Source organism: Diabrotica undecimpunctata, chromosome 2 (genome assembly GCF_040954645.1).
Source record: "Diabrotica undecimpunctata isolate CICGRU chromosome 2, icDiaUnde3, whole genome shotgun sequence".
NCBI classification, from domain to species: domain Eukaryota; kingdom Metazoa; phylum Arthropoda; class Insecta; order Coleoptera; family Chrysomelidae; genus Diabrotica; species Diabrotica undecimpunctata.
Genome location: NC_092804.1, coordinates 49,962,936 through 49,975,120, shown reverse-complemented (window position 1 = coordinate 49,975,120; position 12,185 = coordinate 49,962,936). Strand labels below are relative to the sequence as shown.

Genomic DNA, 12,185 nt, shown 5'->3' with positions numbered 1-12,185 from the left:
ATTTCAGAATTGTTGGCCCTTCGTTGTTATTTTCCAATCTTGGTTCTTCTCCTATGTCGTGAAAAAGAATTTTAATATAGTTTTCCCATTCTTTCAGTTTATCTTCCGTTGATTCTATCAGTTTGCCATCCGTTTTCAGCATGGTGTGAAAAGTCGTTCTCTTGGTAGTCGATGTAAACTCTTTTACCTTTTTATGTAAATTAAAAAAATCGTGCCTTTGTTGTAGTTCTTCTATTTCCACGCATTTTGTTTCCAGCCATTTCTCTTTTGCTTCGGTTATTTTTTTTTCGAATTATTCTATTTAGTCTTTTGTATTCTCCGTCCTTGTCATTTTTTCCTTTAGATTCTCTTCGTTTGTTCATTAATTGTAAAATCTCTTCTGTCATCCATTCCTGTTTGTTATTTCTAGGTGTTACTTTTAGATGTTTTTCGGTTATATTGTTCATTTGTTCTTTAATAGTTTTCCACAGAACGTTTATGTCATCGTACTCGCTAATTCTATTGTGGTCGATATTTCCTAAATTTTTGTTTAATTCTTTATTTACTGTCTGATGTATGGTGTCGTTTTTCAATAATTGGATGTCTAATAGTTGGTGTTAAGGTTTTTGTTTCTTTATTAGTTTCCATCTTGCGCGAACTTTTTCAACAACAGGATTATGATCGGAATTGATGTCAGTTCTAGGATCAATCAGATTATTATTTAGTTTTTTTAGTTATAACGCGTGTTGGTACTATAACATTAAATATTATTATAATAAACTGTACACCCATAAATGAGCTTTATAAAATGGCAACTTTATGATTTTTCTCTCTCTATTGTTGTTTAATTCTCTTTTCTCTCTTTGAATAACAAATACAGTTTTAAGGATATTTAGATGATATAATATACAAATATTGCGGTATTTTTGTCATTTTGTTCGAAAGTAACACTAAATTTGTATTAAGCCCAAACACTTATGTATTTATTATGTCATCTAAATTTAAACTGGGATACTGTTCTATCCGATAAAAGACGTGATTGATCCAAGTTACGTGATATTCTCACCTGGAAATGCTCCCTGCTGCACAGCACATTACTAATGCTATTTTGTAGCAATGTTTTAAACCATAATATGTTGACTTTTTCCACTTTTACTTCTGTCTATCCGATAGCCATACATACTAGCGCATTCACTTCAATGTGAAAAGTCTAGAAGTTTCATAATAAAGCAAATGTCACTAATAGTTTAAAATTCAAAGTGGATCTACGATTAGAATACGCCAGTGGTTTGGATCGGCCGATAAATGAACAGTATGGTAAGAGGAACTTACGAATCGAAGTCACTTATTTTATTGATCTTTACCTAAAGGCATTGACACCCTATAAAACCTAAAATTATACAAAGTTTACTTATAATATTTTCATCATGCAGATGAATGAGGTGATGATACATGCATAAGGATTGTAAATTGTAGAGTGTGCAAGCTTGCCTAGGCTATTTAGTACTCTCTATGGTCTTTTTTGTACATTTCCCTAATTTAGTGGTACCCTGGAATATCTGGAATATCTCGCAAACTTCTCTGCGTTTTATATTTTTTTCTTATATTCGAATGCTTATTGCTCGTCTTTGAAATTAAGTTTTTTAGTCGTTTGTGTGTCTTTTGTGTCTTATGTAATTAATACTGTGTTGTAATATTTATATTTTTAATTATGTCCCTGGTAAATCTACGTTGGTTAAGTGTGTAATTTTAAAATCTTGGTTTTTGTTTTTTTTTGGTTTTAGTTATTGTATATTTTCATATTCTTTGAAATTTCTGTTGTTGTTGTGTTTTCTACTAAAGGTGACATAATTTTTTATACTGTTTCATCCTTGTTATTTGATTTATTTTTTAAAAGGTAATAGAATATGTTTAGTTTTAGTCAATAAATAAAAGAATAAATTTGATAAAACTCCTTTTATATTTAATCTTCTATAATTACAAGATTTAAGTACATGAAACTCAACATATTTTGCAAATTTCTACACTTTAGGTACTTCACAATTATCAGTATATTCTGATATTCAAAATAATACAAGTATACAAGTAAAAAAATCGATGTATATTTTCGGACCTATAGACATAAGCAGCTTAAATCGAAAATAATCAAAAATAATTTAATTTTCAAGAATAGAATACAATAATGTACACCAATATATATAAAAATTTTATATTTATTTTTAATAAACGTTCCCAAATTGTTCACTTCCTAATTTGCTGTTTAACTAGGTCTACGGTTTTGCAAATAAATAATCACTTTAAATAAATTAATTAAGTGTAGAGCTTTAAAAATATTTTAAAAATAATAACACAAGAACAAAATAAAGAAAATATAGGCAAGATAAAAGGGATAAAAAGTACCTTATCGAAATATTAAAATAATTGCTAAATAAATTTAAAGATGACCGTAGTGCATTCCTTAAACAAGAAAAGCTTTAAACGACAGATGCGATTATGTGCGAAACTAATGGAATCCAAAATTTAATCATCCAAGCTATCCTAAATATAATCACTTGTACAGGAAAGTGGGAATAGTTACTCATTGCATACAAAAATGATATTAACCCGCCGTTATATGCGCCACGAGCGAATCCCCCCTTCTTTAGGTGTGGGTACTCCTCACTGCGCGTGCAATCACACAATGTTTACAGCTACGTTACAGTAACAGCTTAATACTTCAAACGGCCCATTGAGCAACTGACGAAGCATAACTAACTAGCTGTGTATAAATAAATATTTAATAACAATATTCATAATAATTTAGCTCAAGAAGGAGCTAGTATTCCTTTTATCATATTAGAAACAATCTGCAGCATCTTCAAAAGTTGCATCGTACAAGATTTTCGCAATGGAATAAAATACTTACTGAATATTGAAACAATATTCCAGATCAAAGGTATATCAAAGGGTTGCTTCTTTATATTAATCTCGGAATAATCACGCGTTTTCTCACTGGCTCTGCTCACTCATATCTGTACGGATTCTGTGAAAATGCAGAGGAAACGGCTGAACATATTGTCTTTAACTTCTGGATAACTGTTTTCTAACATTATAAATACCTGCAAAAGGTCTTTCTACAACCTGATCTTGATAACAAACGTAGATCCAAAATGAATAATAGTTTTCAGAATTCTAAATCTTTTGGATTAAAACATAAAATATTATGTATATGGACCAGGTCGAAGAAAAACGTCGTGACTTAGAAACCTGAGAGAATGGTTTAACAGATCCTGTGTATCCCTTTTCTGAGTTGCTGTCAAAAAACTTAATATGCTATTTGATAGCTTACGCATGTTGATCGGGCATGGCACAGAAAGAAGAAGAAGAAAAGACCTTTTCGCATTTTGTAAAGATCTACATATGGAGAAAAATGACAATTTTAATATATAAATTTTACAAAAAATAAGTACCTTTTATACAAATAATAAAACGAATTTTATTTAGAACTTGCCTAGTATTATCTCTTCTATTTGTTCTGTTGAAATATAGGATATAATATTATAGGATGTATTTTCGATTTAAGCTTAGTGTATCCTTTGATCATTTCACACATCTTAAATAGTTTATTGAAGTTTTGTTATCCGCAGATATGTTAAAATAGTAAAAAATATATACAAACATCACAGAAATAAAAGTTCTTGTATTAGTATTACGATTATTCGATAAATGGGATGAAAATTTATAAAAGTAAATTTTATTTATTAATACGAAATAAACGTGGTGAATTGATTTTTGCAATGAAACTAATGTTACAAAATTAATATATTTTTCTTTGTAAGAAAACTCGATAATATTTTAAGGTACATCTTTTAATGTTTACAAATCTACTCCCATTTAGTCGCGATTCAAATCAAAAATATTTATGAAAATATTTTACATTTACACTGCACTACAAAAAAATGCTTGATTTTGTGTTATTCGTTTTCGCAGATGTGTTGAAAACAAAATGAAAACAAAATTTAGTAATGAAAAACTGTTAGATTAGAAAATGTTTTGTTTACTAATTTTTATGTTACCTAATAATCATCTTCTGTTAAGTTCTTAATCCTGCTTTAACAGATCCTTGCAATAGGTTTTATGATCTTGGTTACGTTCTGAACTTCACTGATTTTGGTTACCAACATCAGTGGCATTACAGTTCGTTGTGGGCCAAAGCTTTGTTTAAAACAATCCTTCATTCATTCCTGTCTCTGGCAACTCTTCTTCATGCTCTTATTCTAAAAGATTTTAAATCGTCCTATAAATTGTCTTGATACCTAAGTACAGATTTTCCTCCGGCGATAAAGACTCTAAAGAAGATAGTTCTTCATCTTTACACAGCAGACCATACCAACCAGAGAAGAATTAACGATGAGAGGAAACAGAATCCAGTCTGAAGAGGTCGTCAAGTACCTAGGAGTTGATCTCGACACAAGATTAAACTTTACAAAACACATCCAAGAAGTCAAGAAAAAGGCAATAATGGCGAAAAGATTGACTCAACCCTACATATATAGAAAGAGTCCTCTATTGCAGGCCAAGAAGAATGAATTATATCAGGACTACGTTAGAGCGGTGATATTATATCCAGTTCCAGTATAGAATTAAACAGCGGAGACCAACTGGAAGAAGCTTGTAAGAATAGAACAGCCTATTGGAGTAAATGACCTGGTAAAACATTTGAAAAAAAAATTGTGTTGAAAATTTTATATAAAGAAGAAGAGAAAAGAAAGTTGTACATGATGCGAAACAGAAATTCAAAGCTTTCCATCGATAATAAACTATTGATCGAGAAGTAAATGTATACCAGTATGCGCTTATTGGTCGTAGTTCTAAGGATACGCTAAGAAGAACAACATTGTAGTAGTCTAGAGGATTCAGAACAAAGTGCTCAAGAACAATTGTAATTGTACATGTACAACCAGATATGTAACTGTTAACCAAACATGTACAACGCCTGCTTCATTGTGTGAATATCGAGCCAATTCAACTCCTGGACAACGCAGATATAGAAAAAAGTTTCCAGTAAAGAAAACCCGTCAAGTTCTTCTTCTTTGTATGCCGTGCTTGTTTTTAAGCGTTGACTATGGTCGTATTAACGAGCTGATGAAATATTTCTCGGTCGGCAGGTAATGAAACAATTCCTTGACCGTTCGACCTGTCAAGTGTCTACTGTTAAGCAGCCGGAACAGTTGTTTTCTTCTGACCTAGCGTTTTCCTTCGATTTTGCCCTGAATGATCAACCGTATTTAGTTTCTCTCATTATATGGCCGAAGTATTAAACATTTCTCATTTAGGTGGTGGTGATCAATTTTTGCTCTGTGCGCATGGTCTCTAGCACATGTTCGTTAGATATATGTGCTGTCCATGGGATTTGAACGCTTCTAATTTATTAATTATTAATTTGTGTTGTCCAGTTTTACATCCATAGAACAAAGCGGACCAGATATAGCACTTCAATACTCTTAGACCTGTGGTCAGTGATAGACTTCTACTGCACAATACAGAACGCCAGTTAATAAAGCTCTTTCGTGAAAGTTCTATTCTGGTCGAAATTTCATCGTCACTTTTAGCCCTGCGGTAAAACCAACTACCCAGATATCCAAAGTGTTTCACCTTTTCCAGGATTTGGTTAACTAATTTTAGTACTGAATCTTCGATATTAATTGAAGACCACCATCCATTTTGTTTTCTTTGCCTTCATTGTTAAGCTGCTTTCAGTGCATTTGTTGTTTACAGGATTTGAAGGCCTTCTAGACTTTTTGCCATTATGGTGGTGTCATCTGCGTATCTGATGGTATTAATAATTTAGTTATGTTAAACATCAAGTTAATGCCTTGTAAAAGTAGAGCATAGTGCGGCTTTGTAAACATGCTAAAAGTGTTAATATTATTACTTTAATTGGACTAGACTATAAAGAAGCATTATTAAATAAAACTATAGTATAAAAGACTTTTTGTTATTAATGTGCCTTCTCCACCATGAAGGTTGGCAATTGCATTCAACCCATTCTCTGAGATTTCTCAACGAGCATATTCTTATTTGTTCTATGCTGAGTTTATCTTGAATCTTGTCCTACTTTATTAACTCTAGGATGTTTTATTTTTCACTACGGGTTATATGTATGTCCAAATATTGAAGTTTTCCTACTTTGATAGTATAAAATATTATATTGCTTTGTTCATTTTGCTCACTACATTGGTCCCTTTCTATCTATACAAGATATTTTTAAAATTTTAAGGTATGACCACATTTCAGAAGCTTCCAGTTTATTTAGGTAAAGTTTATAAAAAGTTTATGACTCTTCACTATACAACAGAACCGGAAAGATATAACAGCACAGAATACCAACAGACTACCTTGTATTTTAAGTTTAAAAAGAACCGCAAATCTGATAAGATTGTAGTAATATGAATATCATTTAAGGGTTTTTTAAAATATACTGTTAGCTGGAATAAGTGTTACCCCCCCCCTAATAACTTATTTATTACACGTAAGGAAAACGCTCGGACAGGTCGATTTTTAAATAAATCATAGTATACTATAGCATCAAAGTTTCGAACTTTACGCGATCACTCTTCAGATGACAGTTATACCTTTGATTATGTGCAACGAGAAAGTACATCATGTGACACCTCATTTAAAAGCTTTTGAAACACTGATTTTAAAAATGCATAATACTTTAGTTCAAAAAGTTACAGAATCTGGTCAAAAAACTTAACTAATGATCATCCTTCGTTGCATAGCAACTAAATTGTTTTTTGACCGCTCTCATAAATAAATAGTATTAATAACTTGTTAATAGTACTTTTGTTGGCGTGTTGAAAAGCAATTTGTTTATTGTGAATTTTTAAAATGGTACAACCTGGTAATTAAACTAGCTTGACGACAGTGATGATTCCTACGAGGGTTGTTGCTCCTAAGGGTAAAAAGCAAATTGCTCATTTATCTTCTCAAGAGAGGGGGCAACTTGTTACTTTTGTTGGTATTGTTAATGCAGCAGGAGAAACAGTTCTACCGGTTTTTGTATTCCCCAGAATAAGAAACCCAGTAGAATACTTAGGAGAATAATATCCAGCCTCAGCTATTGCTTTTGGAAACAGAAGGGGATGGATGACATCATAAGTTTTTCCTGGGGTAATAAAATACTTCGTCAGTCACGTGAAATCTACTTAACAAAATAGGGTTTTGCTGCTTGTAGATAACCATGAATCCCACCTTTTTGTGGAAGTAACAAGACTGTGTCGAGAAAATGGAATCGTACTGCTGTCGCTCCACCCTCATACTACTCACAGGCTGCAGCCTTTGGACGTTGGAGTCTACGGCCCTTTTAAAACGTAATTTATAGAAAAATGCGAAATGACCACAATTTATGGTGGAGCTCGCCGGAATTACCATGAGCCGGTAAGAATTTTTAATAAACGCTATCTTGACCGTCCAATAGACAGGCACTATTTTAGGTCAGTTGTAAGCAAAATTTTTAAGACTGGTAGTGTTCAATATAAGAACGGAAAAAAAGAAAGCGTCTATCCCAAACTAAACAGATTTCTGTGTTAAGTGAGTTTGTCGTTAATCCATCTACTTCTACTAAAACTGTTGCTCACGTTTGTAAAGTAGATCATGAAACAATTTTAAAGATTCTGAAGAGAAATAAATTTCATCCTTACAAAATAAAAATGGTTCAAAAATTAACAAATAATGACTCAGATAGACGAAATATTTTGAAACCATGACAAATAATATTTTTAACATAAGCGACATTTTTTTTGAATGGTCACATCCATCGTCACAATGTTAGATATTGGTCTGACGAAAATCTCGGTTATTTTGAGAAGGTCACACGTAATTTCCACAAAAACTAAATGTTTGGGGAGGCATAATAGGTAACTATATTGTAGGCCCAATATTAATTTATTATCTGTAATTTAAATGGTAAAACTCACCTAAATATGTTGGAGACCGAGATAACGCTGGCAATCAATGATATAATTACAAATCATCCACAAGAGTTCCCTCAAAACATGGAGATATAGAGTGGCCACCAAGATCTCCTGACTTAACTCCATTAAATTTGTTTCTATGTGGTTACTTAAAATCTAAAGTGTATCATACACAACCAGATACAACCGTACTATTGATAAAATAGTGTTGCCAAAAAGTTAGAGAAGAAGCAAGAAATATATTGTATTACTGCCAAGAAGCAAATGGAAAACATTTTGAACACCTCTTACATTAAAATGAGTTTCAGCTTCTAATTACTCTGCAATTTGTTTATTCAATATTAGTTGTCATTTGCAGTTCGTTACGTATCTTGAATCATTAATTTAGTTGTAATAATTTAGACTGTAATAACTAATTCTTATTTCTATTTAAAACAAAATCTGTTCTATCATCTAGAAACGATTAGTTCAAACGAACAAAAATTTAATTTCTGTAAATTTTAGAACCAAAGTGTTATACATTTATAAAGTCAGTATTTCAAAAGCTTTTACATAAGGTGTCACATGATATACATTCCAAGTTAAAAAAATCAAAGTTATAACTGTTATCTGATGAAAAAAAGTTAGTAGGAGGAGTAAGACTTATTCCAGCGCATTGTTTATTTGAATAAGGTAAATATATAACAGTTTTTATTATATTATTGTAAGTTTAATAGCAACACAACCTCAAGCATTTTCCATTTTCGACAATAATTACAAAAACAAACAAAAACTTTGACACCTAAATATGTACAAGAAAATAAATATATAATTTTGTAAGAACGAAATAAATAATGACTATGTACACTTTCAAAACTAGTAACAACAGGACATTTTTTCTTTGAAAATTGGCACTATAACAAGGAAAGTTTGGCACGTTTCAGTTGGCACTAATCAATGTCATTTCGGGGTTATTGCAAGTCGAATGTCTTTTAATCCGATTTTGTATTTGCACATTGAATATTTACAAAACGTTGGTTTAATTGTAGAATAAACAAGTAACTCATAGTAAGTCATAATAAGAAAGTAGTTGATTACAAGTATTCAATTTTCAATATTTGATGACATATACTGTGTGTCAATTTGAAAAGGTACCACCCTTGTCTTTACGGTTTTACTTGATTTTTCCAAAAGTACTGAAAAGAATATAATGTATGTGGTATTTTTGAAAAGATACTTTAACGACCTTTAACATGATTATCACTCAACTTCTCTTTCCAATAAAGATTTTGGTGGTTGTGTCCACACTCACTAGAAGGTTGGTGTAATTTAATTGGAAACTGATCTATACCTTTTTAAATTGACACACTGTATAAACTTTTAAATATGAATGTTATCTAAACATCTTTAATATAAGTTAAATAAACATTATCTATAAATCTTTTGTAAATCTTGTATATGTTTTCGTTAGAGCAATTACATGAAAAAGTTCGCAAAACTTTTAATGTTAACTTTTTAAAACACAGCAAGAAAAGTTTGGAAAAATATTTCAAGTTTTTAAAGAATAAAAAGATAACAGTTTAGTGCAGAAATCCACACCTATATTTAATTTCCATGATATACACCATAAATATAATTGTACTTAACAGATGATTCATTCGAGAAACCAATGAGTCAAATAATAAAATATGATGAAATCACAACAAAATAATGATCGTTACTTATTGCCAAATATAAAAAATATATTACTCTGAATAATTTTAAAGTCATATTTACAGGTAATCTATAAAATGTGTTTACTTTTATTACCGTTCTATATCTTTTGTATGGATTTAATGCTCAAAGGTCATAAATAATATATAAAAGATTTTTAAGTCCGTAAAATGAGTATAAAAATTTAATATCATAGGTATTTTCACATACAAATAATCCTAAAGATTCCATGAAAGTAAGATAATGGTTTGGTTACTTGATTATTCCACAATTTACCAACAGTTGAAACCCTTTCTACAGTTTATGTTTCACTCTCTACATCACTAATACACTCATCTTCCATGTCCATATCGATGTATTCTCCGTACTCGTCCGAGTTTTCTTCTTTCCACTTATTGACGTGGGAGCTGTGCTGCGAATTAGGCGAACCTGACTTATTACCACCTGAATTCGTTTTGGCTTCTTCTTCTTGCTGCATTCGTTTGTGCTTGGTTCTTCGGTTTTGGAACCACACTTTTACCTGTAACAAAGAAAAAATGGATTAAGTAATAGAGAAAGATAAATTTATAGTTATATATAAAATAACAAACACAATGTCGATTGTGATATCTTTAAAAATGTTTAATATTTACATAATAAATGAGTTATAAATAAAAGAATAGTGGAAAAAGTATATTTAGGAAAGGACTCATAACCTGACAAACCAAATGTATCTCAACTGTAGATATTGGTAGAGTATCAGCATGGAATAACTAGACAAGGCAATCAAAAATTTCATAATGATTAAGTTAATTAATATGGGACCCAAAGCAAGGAATAGGAAGAAGCTTGGCAAGGTTGAGCTTTTCTGGGTACCAGGGCATCATAGCATCTTTCTCTTCTTTAGATGCCGTTTGAATATATATATATATATATATATATATATATATATATATATATATATATATATATATATATATATATATATATATATATATATATATATATATATATATCCATATTCAGACCTTGGCCGTCATCATGTTTACAATTTCCTGAAACCTTTGTCTATCGGCTGCTGCGCGAGATAATTCTTCCACTGTGATACCACACAAAGATTTTTATGTATAGCAAAATTTGTATTTAGCCAAAACTCCGTTCCCCCTCGTATCTTTTGAACGGTCATTGTGAAATTTGGAGGGAGGTAATAAACAGACGTAGGCTTCTCAATTAGTCATAACAGGTGACGTAATAGTGACAGATGACGTTACAGCGCCACTGTGGCAGATAATTTTAAATGAGACCTTATGGCAAGTGATACCTCGTTTGAAAGGTATTGAAAATACCTTTCAAATTTTAGTCATTTCAAATTTTTAGCCATTTAGTCATTCGTTCATTTAGTCATTCGTTCATTTAGTCATTCAATCATTCGTTGCAACGTGCTACTTACACCCAACTGGATGATCAGCTCAGTCCTAAATTGCAAGTATTATCTAAAAACAACTTTGAAGTTAATAATTGGGATGCACGATGCAGTAAGGATTCAACAATTTAAAAAATATAAGGTCTTACTACTTGTTAAATTGTCTTTAAAAGTCTTTCTTTGTTTATTTACTATCAGTTGAACTGAACTGCATATTATTATATGTTTTCTGGATATTGTTCTACACCAGGGGTTCCCAAAAGGCGATCACCGTGTACTTGGAATTTTAATATATTATATATTGTCCCACTATATAAATATATCCACTTTATACTTAATTACTAAAAATGCAAGAAAATAAGTACATATTGTTATGTTTAACTAAAAAATAGATTTATTTTTTTGCATTTTTAGTAATTACATTAGTACGTATATTAAGATAATGGCGTAATGTATAATATACTAAATTCCAAAGTGTATGGTTAACAGCTTTTGGGAACCCCTGGTGTAGAATAATATCCAGAAAAATTATAATAATATGCAACTAATACCCAATACATCATTTCACTGTATAAATATCCTCTTTGTATATTATTGCACGATGTTACCCTTTTTCTACCTTTTTATTGCTTTCTTTTTCACAGCTGGTTGAGTGATTAGCAATTGAAATATGGAACAAATATGGCAACCTGTTTCTTATGTAAATTAATGATATTGTAATTATATTTTGTAGCGTTATTAAAGCTGTGAATGACCTGGGTAATTACGTTTCGATAGCAAACGCGACGTTTTATACATATAATGACTATACGGGGAGTGCTTCCAGTTTACTCACTAGCAACACTAAGTATAATAAGTTTTACTCGAGAGAATAGAGCATTAGTACAATTTGGATAATTTTAATTTTTGTTTATTTATTACAGATTCCTGCAATAACAGATTTAATTTCAATAAGCATATTTCGGGTAAGACATTGGCAATTGCTGGGATATAAACTCTGATCATGCACCCATGGTACTAATCATAGTAACAAGATGATTTAAAAGACAGTAATCCAACAATAACTAACAAACTAACAAATTGTTTCATTTACTAACTAACTAACTAATTTACAAACTAAATAATATAAACCCTATCACTATATAATAGAGTCC

At 30.9% G+C, this 12,185-nt stretch overlaps 1 protein-coding gene across 1 annotated transcript in view; it reads right to left on the bottom strand.

Annotated features, from left to right (window-relative positions):
- Nucleotides 1-1,929: 1,929 nt before the first annotated feature.
- LOC140434522 (homeotic protein empty spiracles-like) overlaps nt 1,930-12,185 on the bottom strand; it is a 139,699-nt gene continuing 129,443 nt past the window's right edge. The window contains exon 3 of the mRNA XM_072522855.1: nt 1,930-10,149. Coding sequence (XP_072378956.1) covers nt 9,931-10,149 — 219 coding nt within the window. The 3' untranslated portion in view covers nt 1,930-9,930. The remainder of the gene's footprint in view (nt 10,150-12,185) is intronic.